This window comes from Capronia epimyces (assembly GCF_000585565.1).
Source record: "Capronia epimyces CBS 606.96 chromosome Unknown aczIQ-supercont1.4, whole genome shotgun sequence".
Lineage (NCBI taxonomy): Eukaryota > Fungi > Ascomycota > Eurotiomycetes > Chaetothyriales > Herpotrichiellaceae > Capronia > Capronia epimyces.
Window position 1 is genome coordinate 2506978 of NW_006912907.1, and position 16772 is coordinate 2523749.

At 53.5% G+C, this 16772-nt stretch overlaps 7 protein-coding genes across 7 annotated transcripts; 5 read left to right on the forward strand and 2 right to left on the reverse strand.

Annotated features, from left to right (window-relative positions):
* Window positions 1–469: 469 nt before the first annotated feature.
* A1O3_05537 (uncharacterized protein) lies at window positions 470–2971 on the forward strand (the record flags this gene model as incomplete). The annotated part of the gene is made up of 8 exons (XM_007735657.1): window positions 470–630; window positions 730–1014; window positions 1229–1388; window positions 1519–1801; window positions 1893–2073; window positions 2214–2248; window positions 2340–2654; window positions 2697–2971. The coding sequence occupies 8 exons, from the start codon at window positions 470–472 to the stop codon at window positions 2969–2971; spliced, it is 1695 nt and encodes a 564-aa protein (XP_007733847.1).
* Window positions 2972–4164: 1193 nt separating this feature from the next.
* Window positions 4165–5133, forward strand: A1O3_05538 (uncharacterized protein; the record flags this gene model as incomplete). Its single annotated transcript, XM_007735658.1, has 2 exons — window positions 4165–4184; window positions 4359–5133. 2 exons carry the CDS (start codon window positions 4165–4167, stop codon window positions 5131–5133), a joined length of 795 nt encoding a protein of 264 aa, XP_007733848.1.
* A 453-nt stretch (window positions 5134–5586) lies between these two features.
* On the forward strand, window positions 5587–6847 carry A1O3_05539 (uncharacterized protein; the record flags this gene model as incomplete). Its single annotated transcript, XM_007735659.1, has 3 exons — window positions 5587–5646; window positions 5743–6104; window positions 6199–6847. 3 exons carry the CDS (start codon window positions 5587–5589, stop codon window positions 6845–6847), a joined length of 1071 nt encoding a protein of 356 aa, XP_007733849.1.
* Window positions 6848–7207: 360 nt separating this feature from the next.
* On the forward strand, window positions 7208–8209 carry A1O3_05540 (uncharacterized protein; the record flags this gene model as incomplete). Its single annotated transcript, XM_007735660.1, has 1 exon — window positions 7208–8209. One exon carries the CDS (start codon window positions 7208–7210, stop codon window positions 8207–8209), a length of 1002 nt encoding a protein of 333 aa, XP_007733850.1.
* Window positions 8210–9940: 1731 nt separating this feature from the next.
* A1O3_05541 (uncharacterized protein) lies at window positions 9941–11524 on the reverse strand (the record flags this gene model as incomplete). The annotated part of the gene is made up of 4 exons (XM_007735661.1): window positions 9941–10177; window positions 10255–10707; window positions 10767–11110; window positions 11182–11524. The coding sequence occupies 4 exons, from the start codon at window positions 11522–11524 to the stop codon at window positions 9941–9943; spliced, it is 1377 nt and encodes a 458-aa protein (XP_007733851.1).
* Window positions 11525–12787: 1263 nt separating this feature from the next.
* On the forward strand, window positions 12788–13972 carry A1O3_05542 (uncharacterized protein; the record flags this gene model as incomplete). Its single annotated transcript, XM_007735662.1, has 1 exon — window positions 12788–13972. The coding sequence occupies one exon, from the start codon at window positions 12788–12790 to the stop codon at window positions 13970–13972; it is 1185 nt and encodes a 394-aa protein (XP_007733852.1).
* Window positions 13973–14520: 548 nt separating this feature from the next.
* On the reverse strand, window positions 14521–16509 carry A1O3_05543 (uncharacterized protein; the record flags this gene model as incomplete). Its single annotated transcript, XM_007735663.1, has 1 exon — window positions 14521–16509. One exon carries the CDS (start codon window positions 16507–16509, stop codon window positions 14521–14523), a length of 1989 nt encoding a protein of 662 aa, XP_007733853.1.
* Window positions 16510–16772: the final 263 nt, after the last annotated feature.

The window sequence follows — 16772 nt, forward strand, 5'->3', positions numbered from 1 at the left end:
CGAAAGTTCGGTCCGAAATTGGAGAGTCTCCCTCCGCTTATTGATTGATCATCCCCGTGCTTCTACTCCGCGCCCCGCGTTACAGGGGCGATGGTGGGTGGTCCTTCTAGCACAAAGTAGGATAGGCCGCTTCGGAATCCCTGACCATATAGGCATGTACTACTATGTAGCGTTCCATGTTGAGCCTATCGGTGTCGTCCATCCTGACACGGAGTGTGCCACACCGTGTCTGATGTCCTGATGGATGATGATCCGGAGTCTCGGGCCGGCAGGTTGATAGTACCAAAGGTATGTAGGAAGTTGGCAGTGAGTGGCCGTCCGGATACATACATATTAAAGCAGGAGAACCACTCCCTCGGAACCGAAACTACTGTGTAGTGAGTGGCCCTCGCTTCCACGACTCCAAGTTTGACTTGAACTTCAAGTTGCATCAAGACTGCTTCAATCTTCAATTCCAGTTGTTGGCAACATGGCCAGCCCTCTCATCCTCGGGGCCATCCTGCTGGCGGTGGCTGCGGTATGGAGATTGCTACAAGTCGGTCGCCGAGATCCCAGGCTCCCACCCGGCCCGCCGACCACTCCCATCGTGGGAAATGCGCTCCAGATTCCTCTGACCGGACTGGGGAAAAAGTCAGTTCCCTCATCTCACGGCGCTCCTGCCTCGTGTCCCTCTCGGAAGTCGCCTAGTCGGCACAGCAATTGCCAATTCTGACCATGTGCTGCATACAGATTTCACGAATGGGCCCGCGAGTATGGACCGATCTATTCCCTCAAGGTGTTCAGCGGGACCATGATTGTGCTGGCAGACCGCCGGGCCGTCCACGAGCTGTTAGACAAGAAAGGGAGCATCTATTCCGACCGGCCGTATCTCGCAATACCGATGTTCCTGAGTAGGGGCCACCATATGACCTTTGAGCAAACCACGCCGCAATGGAGAGACAAGCGGGCCGTGTTCACGCGAAACCTCAATCCTAAGAACTTGGACGAGAAACATTTCAAGGTGCAGGAAGCAGAGTAAGAAGAAACCCAACCCGAGCCATGCCACCACCCACCCACACCCACCACCCACTCACTGTGTACTGCTTACTACTCGAGTACTACTACTACTGTCTCAGTATAGTACATATGCTACTGGTAGCACAGTACATATTCCCTATTGCTTGTTTTGAAGAGGAACAATTTGCAATGTCTTTGCAAGACCACCTGGTGACATATGATTATCTACTAGATCGATCCTATTCCTGAACAACCTCTTGGACCATCCCAACCAAGCCTTCGACTATGCCAGGCTGTACGCGTCTTCGGTGGCGTCCATTCTAGGCTGGGGGTTCCGGGCCAAGGACTTCAATTCCTTCTTCTACAAGGACTTTTACGAATTTGTGGACCAGGTGAGTCAAGCAAGAGTCCTGCAGGGGACCATACCCACCTACTACATAGTAGTACTACTCAGTACTACGCATGTAGTTTAATGTTGGTCCATACTATGTAATGGCTGCATGCTCACGGTGACGCTTCTAGTTCCTCAATGCCATCGAACCGGGAGCCAATCCGCCCGTGGAGCAGGCCCCGTGGCTGTGGTATCTTCCAGGAGCATGGAAGAGGCGAGCTTACCGCGTGCGAGATATTATGGATAAGACATGGTACAAGGCGCGACAGATGGTGGAAGAGCGCCGCGAACGGGGAGACATTCGCAACTCCATCATCGATCAGAAACTGTCCGAGTATGAGAAGGACGGGTGGCCCATGTCGCAGCACTCGTTCAATATGCTGTTCGGAGAAATACTCGAAGCCGGCGCAGACAGTGAGTGAACACTACACGAGGCAGTCAGATTAATGACTACAGTCCTTGCAGTCATTAGCAGAAGACTGACAAAGACGCATGCCTGATCTAGCCACGGCCAACATGCTCCTGACCATCATTCTGGCCCTCACCAAGTTTCCGGAGGTTCAGGCGAAGGCACGAAAAGAACTCGACGAGGTCTGTGGACTCGAGAGGACGCCGCTGTTCTCGGATTTCGAGAGACTCCCCTACATCAACTGCATCATCAAGGAGGCGTTGAGATGGCGTCCAACGTGAGTTTCCAAGAGTTCCATTCCATCAAATTGCAGATCCAGCCCTAGGTTATACTACCATGTACCTATCCACTGTACTTAGTATTTGGTGGGATTCAATTAGTGCTATGGAGTTCAGTGACTGACTACAAACTCGACAGTTCGGACCTAGGCATTCCGCATCGACTCGCCAAAGGTAAGCAGTCTATATTAATTACTGAGTGCTGTATTAGTACTCGGGGAGCTCGCCACCGAATTGACTCCAACTCTGACTCTCTCGTATCTAGATGACTGGTACAACGGCATGTTCTTTCCCAAGGACAGCACCGTTTGGCTCGCCACTTGGGCCATCCACCAGGATGACAACGAGTATCCCGATCACGACCGGTTCGACCCCGATCGATTTAAGAACCACACCAAACTCGCCAACGATTACGCGGTTGGGCCTGACTGGCAAGGACGAGATAAGTTCCCTCATCCCTCACCCCCAATCCTCCCTCTTCCCTCCCCTTACTTGGTGCAGCTACTGGTACTGCTACTGGTACTGCTACTGGTACTGCTACTGGTACAGCTACTGGTACAGCTACTGGTACTGCCAATACGTAGCATCCAACGAACCATACAATACTGATTGGGATCCCTAGATTTACATCACTACGGATACGGAGCTGGTCGAAGGATGTGTCCTGGCATCCACCTGGCCGAAAGGAGCATGTGGCGAGTGACTGCCAAATTGCTTTGGGCGTTCGAGCTCGAGGAGCTGCCGGACAAGCCGCTGGACGTCAATGCGTACACGTCGTCGAACCTGGTCCGGCCACTGGAGTATGAGGTCAAGGTGAAGCCTCGTAGCCAACAGCATGAAGCTGTCCTGAAGAAGGAGTTGACCGGCGCCTTGGCTTTTCTGGGTCAATATGACTGAGACTGAGAAACTTACCTAAGTCCTTGTCAGCAGTATACTATCCCTCCCAGATATATGGTAGATCTACTACCATGGGTTTGGCAGGAGCACTCTACATCCTGGTGGATGAATGGGCGGACACAGCGAACCGTCTGTTTATCGAGTAGGACTGGCAATTATGTATCGACGTATAGACCTAGGTGGGAGTAGGGTTAGGGTTAGGAAATCTGGCCAGCTGAAGGCAAGGCCGGTGATATAAGTACATATCGGACAGACAGGACTGTTGACAGGAGGCTTACGCTGTATTTAAATACTGTACATGCGCCATATAAATTGAAGTTCTCACTGGCGAGCTGACACGGAAATGAAGTATACTATGACTACTAGTATGCAATGAACATTGTTATCTGCGTGTTACTGGCCCTCTCTCGCCCCTTCGGCCATCCTCTCGGAGACCCTTCTCTCCCCCACCTTTCTCTTTCTCCCCCTGTGTGCGGCTTCGGATAACTATAAACTAGTACACACAACCATGAGTAAATACGAATTTGGGCTTCTTAAGATCAGTATGTACTATCTGGCTGGTAGATAATGTATACTATACTCTCCGTAATACAGTCTACAGTAGATACATTGGCTAGTAGCGCTTCTTGGGTGAAATGTCCCACTATCCACTATTAGCATTTGTATACATACTAATTGGGCGTAGCACGTCTAGTATTACACCCCGAAATCCCCCCGTGTCCGTGTCCAAGGCACCGACCACATCCACATCCCCCGTGTCTGCCATGTCCGCCAACTTGCTAATTACTATATATATGTGTGTTTACTAGTACTGACCTTTGAACCCCCTCTTTTTCCCCGCGACATCCAAGCAGCATCTCTTACTACAGTGGCTGTAAGTAAGTATACTACTATACTACGGCACGACCGACCCACCTTGATCCTTGATACTGCGCAGTCCTGATCGACAAACGACAAACGACATACTACATAAGTGCCAGTAGTAGCCAATTACTAATATATGCTGTATACAGTAGTATCACTACTGCTAGTCTACACCTGAGCGCTCAAACAGCTTCACCTGTGTTCGATTCGCCTTGCGCTTGAAGAGCTCACCAAGGGCACCCTCCTCGCCTTGTATCTACCCCAAAAGCCACCACGATCGGAGAGTACACACCCATACCTACCTACACAAGAGGTCTGAATTCATCATCATGGGGTTGGATCTGTCTGGGTAAGTACATGCATCTTACGCCCAAAGACTTCGAGTATACCTGGAAGACACTTTTCATATATGCAAACAAGATCCTCTGTCCCTATCAGCTCCTTGGATATCATATTAGGACATGCTTCAAGGGTCAGACTGAAAACATGGAAGTTGACTGACTCTCTCCCTCCCCTAAAACAGCGTGGCCTTCATCACCGGCGCCGGAGGCTCGATCGGACAGGCAGTGGCGGTGGGATTCGCGCGACATGGGGTGACCAAGATCGCCGGGGTGGACATCAACAGCAAGGGCCTGGAAGAGACGGCGGCGCTGCTGTCCAGGACGTACCCGGAGGTCGAGTTCCTGGCGGTGACGGCCGACCTCACGTCCGAGACGGCGGTGCGCGAGGCGGTGCAGCAGGTGGTGGGCAAGTTCGGGGCGATCCACTACGCGGCCAACAACGCAGGCATCGGCCGGCCGTTCGGGCTGACGGGCGAGACGAACGCGGACGACTACGACCGGGTGATGCAGGTCAACGTCAAGGGCGTGTGGCTGTGCGAGAAGTACGAACTCGAGCAGATGGTCAAGCAGGCCCCTCGCACCGTCGGGTCCGGGGCGGGCGTGCCGGAACGGGGCGCCATCGTCAACACCGCCTCCATCCTGGGCCTGCTGGCCATGCCGCTGCTCGGCGTCTACAACACCTCCAAACACGCCGTGCTGGGCCTGACCCGCACCGACGCCATCGACTACGCGAGGAAGGGCGTGCGCGTCAACGCCATCTGTCCCGGCTTCGTCGACACCCCGCTCCTGCTGGATTCCACCAAAAAGGCCTTGGCCTCGACCATCGACCGCACCCCGCAAGGTCGACTGGCCCAGCCCGAGGAGGTCGCCGACGCCGTGTGCTTTTTGGCCAGTGGCTTGGCCTCTCACATCACCGGCGTGGCCTTGCCCGTCGATGGCGGCTTCACTGCCACTTGAGCATTGGTCCTGCTTAGACTACAGCCGCAGCCGAGTCCGAGATAAAATATCATGTACCATAGTATGGATCACGGAGCACCGCTACGAGAGAAAACCAAGCGTATGTGCATGAATGATATGAATACTACCTAGGGAAGACAAAGAGTTTTGACTTATCTCAGAGGCGACGAGCGACCTCGACTAGTCACGTGTCAGGTGAGGCGATATAGTCACGTGTTAGATCAACGTCACGTGTGAGATGCACATCGTAATCTCTAATTGATTCGCTCAACCTTGACACTACTCTTATGCTCCTCGGTTGTGGTTGTGCCATTCTAAATCACACACATCATGTAGGCTGCCGTCCTGATATCAAACCTACAAGCAAACACTTCAACTTCACCCTTATCTCAAGTATCGTATCGCCTTGAATGTGGTGTGGTTCGACGGCCTCGACCACTTGAACTTGTCAAGATGGCAGCCGCAAGAGTTCTGATCGGAATACCTGAACTACTGCGGGAGATTGCATCCCACGTCTGTTACCTCTTATCTCTTGATATCCATCCTACCCACGGTGTGGGTGTTCATGTCCATGGACCAGCCTGCTGATCTGAGTAATTACCCTACCAGATATATGCGCCGGCGTCTTTGAGTCAGCTCTGCTTAGTTGATCATGCCTTCAGAGATGCCTTTACACCTCAGCTTTATCGCTGCCTGAGATGGGACGAGAGGAACATCAAGTTTATCACCAATCCCGACCGGCGTCGCGACCTACTTACGGATAACAAGTTGTCCCACACTAAGGTTTTGATCATCACCCGGTCTGGGGTGGAAGCGCTACACTCTGCTTGGAAAAGTGAGAATCCACGCAAGGAAGTGCGTTGGAGGCACTCGGACCATTACCACTACACTGGCCTGGAGGTGATATGGACACTGCTGAACGATGCAATTGTCCAAGTCTGTCAGCATGCCCGTGGGCTACAAACCTTTGCGTAAGTGCCGTCTGTATTCCAATGATTGGAATTGTCAACACTCAATAGTCTGTCCAAGACATACGCTGACCTATTTCCACTTTTCACTGGCTAGTTCCCAGGACATGGCGATATGTCGTGACACTGCGGCTGCCCTGTCTTCTCTTATCCCGTCACTGCAGAATATCTCGATCGAATTCCACAAAGATGATGGACAAATCTTGAATGTCGACACGGACGCCACAGAGCAATCGCTAGACCAATTCGATCATCCAGAAGAGCAATTCACATTTGTCGGCTTGCGAAAACTATCACTATTAGTGATTCCCGGGGATGTCAGATCCTGGGCGAGTCAAATCCTCCAAATTCTCCTAAAATCTCCGGACCTCGAATTCCTCGCACTATCATTGTCTTTGGATGCAGCATTATCTTTAGAATATGAGCCCGTCTTCGGGGACGAACTTGGAACCCCTCGAGCAGGACTCCCTGATTTGTCGCCTACGAATGACATGTTCCAATGGCTGAGTCGAGAGTATGCAAACGCCACCGGCCATGCATTACAGTTCAACTCGACCCAATTCCACTGGGGGACCAGGATTCCCAATGCCATCGTGGCAGAAGGTTGGGCCAATCCTAACGGAGTGGACATGGTCTACATCTGGAAGGAGGACAATGGCCCGTTTCTCAAAGGCCTAAAGGCTTTTCCTTCCAAGTGGTCCGACATCGGACCCCAACTTCAACTGCGAGTGGCAGGCGGGCCGTAATCGTTGCAAGATTGACTGTCGAAGGTTGAAATATTCTATATTCGCTATTAAAGGGGTGGGGGGGGGAGGCCTAGACTATATAGGTATGCATAGACCAGCCTTTTGGTTAAATGCGAATGCCCAAGTTAGGAGTGGTTTAGCCTGCTGAGCCTGCCCCTTATATACTAGGGTTAGGGTTAGGGTTAGGGTTCTATCCTCGGCTAAAGGAAACGGCATCGCGGGGTCCTATGTACGGAGTAATTACTCCTTATTTATTGTTATAGATCAGGCCAAAACTGTTCCGGTTTCCGATAGAGGAGTTGGTTGAGTCGAGTTACATTCTGAGTACACACACTCACTCACTCGAGAGTTCCCGGCAACATGTCTGTATCAATTGATCCTGAATTCGTGGCGGCTCTCGAACCTCTGATGCCTCGTCTCGGAGAAGCTCCCACCTTCCCCGCGGGGGACGCGCTGAGTCGGCGCCGCGAGATCAACCGGCGTTGGGCGGTTGGGATGGAGACGTGGCCGGCCATCCACGACGTCCAACACTCGCTACACACGGCGACGACGAAAACGAAATCTGAATCGCGCGACGACGGGACTGAGATTTCCATCTCTATCCACCGCTACGTGAAGCAGGGGGCCAGCCCCTCCAAGTCTGCGGTGGTTTACACGCACGGAGGAGGATATTTCTGTCTCAACGTGCCCTTGTACCACCGCGTGATGGAAACGTACGCGTCGCAGTCGGGCGTGCAGTTCTTCGCGGTGGAATATCGATCCCCGCCCGAGCATCCGTTCCCGGCCCCGGTCGAGGACTCGTACGCGGCGCTCCTGTGGCTGCAGCAGCACGCGGCGGAATTCGGAGTCGATCCGGCGCGCATCGCCATCATGGGCGACAGCGCCGGCGGAGGCATCGCGGCCGGGGTGGCCATCCTCGCGCGCGACCGACAATTGCAGCCTCCGCTGGCCAAGCAACTCATCCTCGGCGGCATGCTCGACGACCGCAACACCTCGCGCTGGGATGCCCTCGCCCCGTTCGCGAGCTGGACTCCCGACGACAACCTGACCGGCTGGTGGGCGTACCTCGGTCGGGATCGAGCGGCGGCCAAAGACAACGACGCCGTCTCCCCCTACGCGGCGGCGGCGCGCGTCGAAACTGTCGCTGGCCTGGCCCCGCTGTACCTCGACGTCCCGGGTCTGGATATCTTCCGCGACGAGAACCTGGCTTACGCCGCGAGGTTTGCCGCGGCAAATATCAACTGTGAAATCCATCTCTATCCGTCGCTGCCTCATTCTTTCGAGACCTTCGCCCCGCGCATTCAGACCGCCCAAGTTGCCATCGCAAACCGCGTCAGGGCCGTGCGCATGTTGGAGGCGTGAACGCCTAAGGCGCAATCAGATCAGATTGGCTGCTATGTAGCTAGTATATAGTACCGTCACGATTCGACGCAGGGCTACTAGTAGCACGAATGGATTGGATCTCAGACACCCGGGCGTATGTCAACGTCTTCTTGGCCAGCGACAGCGCCTCGTTCATGATTTTTTTTTGGCTTCCAGCGGCCTGGCCTTTTGGTATATCAAGTCCGACGTGTCTTGGAGACTTCTCCTCTGTCTTCAACTTAGTAGTTCCGGCTGTCGCCATGTTGATCGGCTCGATTTGGATGCCATTTTCGCCGCGATGGCTGATCCTCAAAGACCGCCATGAAGAGGCTCTGGAGGTAGTAGTAGGTACTCAAGAAAATGCACGGGCGTACGACGGACGAGACGTTTTACCTCCGTGAATATCACCAGATCCGATCCCAAATCGACCTAGATAAACGTGGGGGTCAGCTCCATTCTATCCAAAAAGTCCTATCGAAAGAGACTCATCATTGTGGTGGGAACTGCACTACTATGTATTCCAACAGTAAGAACAACTCAACATCATGTGGAAAAGGATTACACCACTCACGCCAGACCTCTACAGATTGACCGGCGTCATCCCAATTCAAAACTACCAGGTGATAATCTATACTCCGTACACGCCTGGGTTTCTCTACTAATCCTTGGTCTTGACAGGTGCCGGTGTCTACGGTACAACGGCCACTGCCACTGCCGTCGTGGCCATGTTGTTCTGTGACAGAATTGGCAGGCGCAACCTCGTGGTAAGTTCAAGCTTGTTCCTTCCCCTGGGCAAGTACTACTATGTATGTACTTTCAAGTTCCGTCCCCCGCGGGCAAGTTCTATTCCTGAACCTGAATCTAAGAGCCATGGGGTCTGACCACCCACCCACTACAGTTCGTCGCCGGCATCCCTGATGCTGGTCATTCTCTGGGCGCGATTTGAGGCATCCGGAAGCACCGATCGCGGTCTCGGCATCGGCGTGGTCGTTGCAATGATTGCTTCTTCTGTGGCTATTCTGGGCCCATGAACACTTTCTGGCCTACGGTACGTACCGTGTTAGCGACATTATTGGCTGAACGTGTCCGCCGAAAAGGGTCCTGCCCACGTCGATCCGATCGTTCGGCGTCGCAAACAGCGATCTGACCTTCAATTACATCGTCATCATGCTGGTTCAATCATTGGCACGCCACTGGCTCTTGATGCCATCTCGTGGCGGTATTTCCTGGTTTTCTTGATCATGGTTGTGGTGTTCATTGTCGGCGTCTATTTCTACTGTCCAGAGAGAGACCCGGAAGAAGACCCTCGAGGAGATTGAAGCCCTTGACGAGGCCGGAAAGCAGGTAAACGCCTAGGCGGCTGTTGGTACTCACGTTGAAGTGCAGTGGTTGTGCAGGAAGAGAAGGGCTTCCCAGTTCCGAGTCGTTTGTAACGTCGGCTTGAAGCTGAAGCACATCGGAGGGTTGTATGCAGCAACTTGAAGCACACCTCGCGAGACCTGAGCAACGCATGTTGACAGAAGAGATCCACCCTATGCCTGACACCAGCCTGTCTTAAGATCGCTGAGACCTGTAACCTAGTTGAAAAGTGCTTCCATCCCGAGTCCTTTCCTATCATTGCCGACTAGTGTGTAGGTGGTATACTACTGTATGTATTTAGTATTAGTAGTAGACCAATCCGGATTGAACCCGGATTAAACCCGGATCAAATATACCTAATACAGCTACTACTTAACCTAGTCGACTTCGTAGAGCCTTTTCGGTCCTCTCAACGATCAAATCAATGTCCTGGGCCGTTATATTGTACGCTGGTGCGACGATGATATGGTCTCCTACCACCCCATCAACAGTGCCATTTCCTGGTATCATGCAGATACCGTGCTCCAGCCCAGCTAGATGCATGTTCCACGCTAGCTGTTCTTTCGCCCCGAATGGCTCCTTGGTCTCTTTGTTCTTGACAAGTTCCATCTACAACCCGATATCAGCAGCTTCCCCAACCGGTATTGGTATGGTGGTGAATCAGTCAGTTCAGTAGTACTACTTACCGCCCAGAACAGCCCTCGCCCGCGAATATCCCCTATGTGAGGATGGTCGCTTAGACGCTTCTTCAAAAGCTCGCCCAAGTATTTGCCCATTTCGCGGACGTTCGCCAGCAAGTTTTCGTCTTGAATTGTTCTTTGGACTTCGTACGCCGCGGCACAGGCAAGTGGGTTGCCTTGATACGTCTGACTGTGCATGAATGCGCCGGTGCCTTGATTGAGCACGGCTACCACCCTTTGGTTGACGAGAAGGGCTCCGATCGAGGTATAGCCTGCACCTAGCCCTTTTGCAATGGTCTGGAGATCAGGTACAACGCCCTCTTGTTCCCAGGCATGCAATGTGCCAGTGCGTCCCATTCCAGCCATGACTTCGTCCAGAATGAAAAGGGCACCGTGGCGTTCGCACACTGCTTTCATGGCTTTCAAGTAACCTGGCACTGGCGGAACACATCCAAGGGTCTGTGGTCTCAAGTTAGCTTGTACATACTTTTTGTGTGATAGAACTCTCGAGTACTTACCGCTCCCGACATGGTTTCAGCAATGAACGCGCACACAGTGTCCGGACCTACACGCTGAAACTCGTCTTCGAGCTCTTGAGCTAGTCGAGCCACGTAGGTCTCATCATCCTCGCCGTTGCTTTCGCGATAAGGGTAGCATGGCGACACATGAGAGACATTGGCCGATAGCATCGGTTCATAAAGAGCTCGGCGGGCTGGGTGCGATCCGACAGCCAGGGAGCCCAAGGTGTTGCCATGATAAGACTGTTTGCGAGCAATGAACCGCGTTCGCTGCTTCTGAGGTTGTGGAAGCTCGGTGAAGTATTGTCGCGCCATTTTCAGCGCTGCTTCCACCGCTTCGGTGCCTGAGAGTCAGTGGTTAGAGTGATTTGGACATTGTGGGAAGACAACTTCTCCATCATCGTCGTCGTCATACCGGAGCTTACGATAAACACCCGAGACATTTGACCACCCGTAGATTCGGTGAGTAGAGTCGATAGTCTCTCCGCCGCGGAGGTGGTGAAAAAGAGTGAGTAGACGTACTCAATCTCGTCCAGCTGGGCTGCAATTGCCTTTTTGACTCGATCGTGGCCGTGACCGATGGCGCAAACAGCAGCGCCGCCAGAGGCATCGAAGATCTCCAAGCCGTCATCTGTGTAAAGATAGTGACCTTTACTGCGCACTACCTTTGGAGGTGGTTGCCGAAGCTGGCGGTACAGTACAGAACTTTGTTCGACGTGTCCATTGGTACCGTTTATCGCGATAGGAGTCTTGTCCATCGTATCAAGGGATGACTGGTGGAAGTCGGCTTTCGAGAGGTAAATGCCACGAGAAGGGGAGAAAGTCTGGCCAGATGTAGATATCGTCCTGCAACTCTAAGAGCGAGAGTGTGATATCAATATCTCAGCGGTGACTTGCTTGAATATGAACAGGTCGTCCTGAGGCTGGTTAACATGGGTGCTGGTATCGGACATGGCCACTCCGACACTGTATCTGCGGACACTGTCGAAGCCGTACTAGGTAGTAGTACCCACAGCTTATCACGACAGGATGCCGGAGACAGTCTCGAGTCCCAATCAGATCCTTTTACGCGCTTACCGGTGACTGAGAAGTGCGTCGTACGCCCTACTGCAACTACGACTTGCTACACAGCAGGTCAAGAAGATGATGTAGTCAGGTGCGAGCACCACGAGTGAGGGCCTTCACTTATGTAATACGTTACTAATACAGCACTAGTCTAGGTATAGTAAGGCTAGAATCAAATATTGCCTAGGCCAGATGTGGAATAGGTGTGTCAAAGGGCTGACCGCAGGGACAGAATACTCCGCCATATGATATCACTGTAAGTACTCTGTACTCTGTACTCCGCAGTATCCGTCCGCACAGCACGTGACCCATTGCCGCATACAACTCTTCCTGGTACCTTACCGACATACTACTAATTAGTAGGGTATCTCCCTGAGGACTTCCATGAGTCACGGCCCGGCGTGTTCAAACTCATCAACTCAATGCCGGCATATCTATCTAGATCCTAGATCCTAGACCCTAGATGCTATCAAGTATACAATGATGCCCGACGATTCCTCTCCCCTCCGCGTGCAAGTATCCCACACATCAATGGATGCCTCGGAGGTGTCCAGAGACAGAGACAGAGACAGAAACAGAGACGTGGATGTTGAGCTAGAGAGCTTCAACGAACAACTTCAAGAACAGCCACCACCAGATGTCTCGTCGCAGGATCGACGGCAGAGGCTCCAGCGGCGGCTGGGCGGGACGAAAGCCCGTGTTCTCGTAGCATCTGCGGTGCTACAGCTTCCAATCTGGGGTACGTACGTTCTGCTCGAGAGCGGTCCATCAGTTCAAGTGGGTTGAATTGAGTGGAATCGAACTGAGTTGACTCGAACTCTCTGTTCCCTCCGACACCGACATGTCGCCGTTTTTGGCCTCGGTGCTTTAAAAGGGTTTCCTTCTACTTATAGGAGGATCCCCTATCCGTCCTCTTGAGTCCAGGCGTGTACTGATCATTCTCCACAGGCTTTGCCATGTGCTACGGCGTGTTCCAGGAATACTACTCGGAAACACGCTTCCTGAAGGGCTCTCTCTCGGCCACCGGAGTGATCGGCACGACGTCCAACGGCGTGCTGTACCTGTCGATGCCGTTTCTCTTTGCCGCGTTCAGCCAACGATACGCGCGCTACCGACACGCCGTTGCGCTCTGCGGGGTGGGGCTGGCGTTCATCAGCTTCCTGCTGTCGTCGTTCAGCACCGACGTGTGGCACGTGGTGGCAACCCAGGGCGTGCTCGCGCCGCTGGGCAGTGCGTTGATCTACAGCCCGACGACGCTCTCGCTGGGCGAAAGCTTCACCACCAGCAATCGTGCGGTGGCGTACGGCGTCGTCTTCTCGTGCAAGAACATTGTCGGCTCGGCGTGTCCGTTCCTGCTGCGCTTCCTCCTGGACCGCTACGGATTCCGCACCACCATGAGGATCTGGACCGCCGTCATCACCGGGAGCAGTTTGGGCGCCATCTTCCTCATCCCCGCGGCCGGCCACCACACATGCACGCGCTCGCGTCACACTCCCTGGCATTTCCTCAAGCACCAGACCTTCTACATCTACGGCATTGCCACCATCATGCAGAGCTCCGGCTACGGCCTTCCGCAGACATACCTCAACTCGTACGCGAAGGATGTCGGGTCCCTGTCGCAGGCGTCGGCGACCCTGCTTCTCACGCTGTTCAACATCCCCGGCATCCTGTCCTGCTCGTTCTTCGGCTACCTGAGCGACAACAAGCGGTATCCGCTCTCCGCCACCACCATGACCTGGACGTCCAGCATCTGCTCGGCCCTGTCGGTCTTCCTGCTCTGGGGCCTGGCCCCGCGCTCCAGCATGGCCACCCTCAGCCTGTTCTCCATCATCTATGGCTTCTTCGCCAGCGGCTACAGTTCCACCTGGGGCGGCGTCATCAAACAGCTGGAGCACGAGTCCGCCGCCCGGAACGAGGCCATCGACATCGGCGTCGTCTACGGCTTGTTGAACGGCGCCCGCGGCTTGGGCTACGTCAGCGGCGGTCTCGCGGGCGTCCAGCTGCTGAAGACCGGCTCGCTGCACGGCCCAGGGAAGTCCGGCTACGCCACCGAATACGGGCCCTTGATCATCTTCACCGGTTTGACCTCGGTCTTTGGCGGCTGGAGCGTCATATGGAAGTGCAAGCGACCCTTTTTTTGATTTGATCGCTTTCATCCCCAATCCCCAGTCCCCAATCCCGATCCGATCATCCCTAACTTATCATATTGGGATTCCACCTGGGCGCTTTGCACCCGGTATACCATGTATCATGCGAATTGGTTACTAGGTAGGTCAATGAATGGCCTGGGCACGCAACAAGGAACATTGTTACGACATGCATCTTTGGGCGAACGTGCACACTGCCGGCAATGAACATGTATATACAGTATATACAACCCATACATTGCCAATGGTCAAAAGAGCGGAGCAGGGCTGAGTTGGAAAAGGACACGAAAGCAGCAAAATGTGAGAGCCTTCCGGTCGACAGGAGAGGTCAACCTACTCGGAGCCAGGGAGAATACCTACTACTAGGCAGTCTATCGTCATATCGTCATTTGTCCTAATACTAGTATCCAGGAGTATTCGGTAGTGATCCGCTATTCTATTGACCCAATACTCCAACGTTTCGAGCACATTCACGTCCATGCAGTCGACACAGTGCTCCTCACTCCTTACCCCTTACTCCCTACACCATGCATCATAAGCCATCATGACATGCCGTCTGTCGCCGAAGGGTCTCGGCCCATGAATACCTTGAACAGCCTCCGACTGATCATAGGGCCGAGTTTCCGATCGCTCCACGCGCCGTCTTTGTTGACACTCTTTCGAACATCCTCGAGCATCAGGTTGCCATGTCGTTCGAAACCTTTGACCAGTTTCCTGACGCTCGGCCACTGGTCCAGAATCCCATAAGCCATGCTGGGTGTCACGCGTTGAACCTCCTGGAGCATTTTGACAAACGTATCTTTGGCGTCATCTCCGGTCCGGACCTGACCAGTGTCCATGCAGAACGAGGCTGACTTGAGGTTATAGTCGAGTTGGGCCAGACGATAAGGCCGCGTCGAGAGGTGTTGGGTCAAGGCCGAAATTTGAGACGCCGTTGTTCCTGGAGACACGGTATGATGTATCAAGATTGGCTGGTGCGCTAGCTGAAGATACAAGAGCAGGTCTTCGGCCACGTCAGAAGTGATGAAAGAAAGGTCTAGCCTGTCTGTGGATGGCTTCTTCCTCTTGCGGGACTTTGGCTGAGCACTGCTGGCTTGTACGCCGGAGGAGCTTCCTGTATCACTATCCACCAATTGTGCTCGTACAGCAGCCGTGTATGTTCGATTCTTCGCATTCGCGTTCTTCTTGATCCATCCATACAGTCCCTCAATGAGGTAGATTGGAATGGAGTCTTGAAATCGGTGACGTATTGAGGCCACATGAGCGTCCAACTGGCTTTTCATTTCTGTTTCTGTTGGTGGACGTGCAGCAGGAGTTGTTGGCGTTGGTCCACCGATTATCGCAGCAAATTCGACGGCAGGAAGGTAGATCAAAACGTGCTTCTCCTTGACTACCCGACTCTGCGATGCTGGCTCCCACTGACCTTCTTCGTTGTTGTAGCTGGATGTGACTTTGCGACGCCACGTTATGACATTTCCATAGAAATCCTGATCCGCAGCAGTGTCGGTCAAATTGACCTCCTCATCAATGTAGTTCACCTCAACACGAACATTCTCCATGTACGTCTCAACCTGAGTCCCAACACTGGTTCCCTTGAGAAAGCTTGACATGTCCAGGATCATTTCGGGAGTTGCGTCCTTTTTGCTTGTCTTTGATTTGTTGGCCTCTGCGAGATCGGCAGCCCTCTGCTTTTCCTGGGCCCTTCTTTCGCGATCCAGTCGCTTTCGGTCCTTTTCCGCTTGCTTTGCAGCCTCTTTGTCGGCTCTTGCTGCCGCTCTTTCGGCAGCCTTAGACGCCTTCTGATCATCAGATAATTTGGAAGACCTAGAGGATCGAACATTTACTGGGCTTGAGGAGAATTCAATCTGATCAGGGATATTGGATACGGAAGGTCGTTTCGATGCATGCTCCAGTACCTTGGGTTTAGGCGGCCGTGACCTGGCCTTCTTCTCTGTGGCCGATCCCTGGGTGAGATTCGCCAAAAGGTTGGCGGTTCGGTGTGAATACAAATCACCATGATCATCGGCGTCCAGCGCCTTGTTGGCCGGCTGGGAAAGACTCAACAGAACGTCCTCCAATAGATCTTCGTCGGAGTCATCGAGTGGAAGTCTCAGGGAGGTTGCTGACTTCCAGCTTTCTGTGTGGCGCAGCTCTGGAGCTGAGGACGAAAAGGTTATTTCATCGTAAACATTGCTCTTCGTCTTTGGTGCCTCGGAACCTTTCGACACCTGATCAGCGTCATCGACCTCAGGATCTAGCCATGAATTATCATCCGATGAGATGTCTAGTGTCAGCACCCGGCAAGAGTCTTTGCCCGGCACGTGTGAACTGGGCTCTGGACTTAATCGTTGACGTTTGGAGGGCCGGTCGACGCGGAGATCGATCGAGACAGTCTCGTCGAAGTCATCAGACAGGAAGCCGAACGTCTCAGGCAATGCTGATATTGAGGCGGGCAATTTAGTGGCCTGTCTCAGTATGGGAGGTGTCCTAAGTGGCGAACTCGACGACAACAGCTCAATGACTTCTGGCATCTTTCGAATGGGGAACTGTCAGATGAAGTCTCCAAGACAGCAGCAAAAGCTAGCGCCACGCAGCTCGAGCAAGACAGCACTATGCCACCTGGGACTTTGCAGCACTGCACGGTAGACAACGACGGCGGTGGCAGGGGGGACGCGGGCTACGGCCTATCTACCTAAACAATCTTAGCCGAGAGGAGGGAAAGTGACGCGAGGTCACGTGGGAGCTCGCCCGCAGGCAGCCGCCGCCGCTTTTGAACAGTGGCACTGCTCTCCAG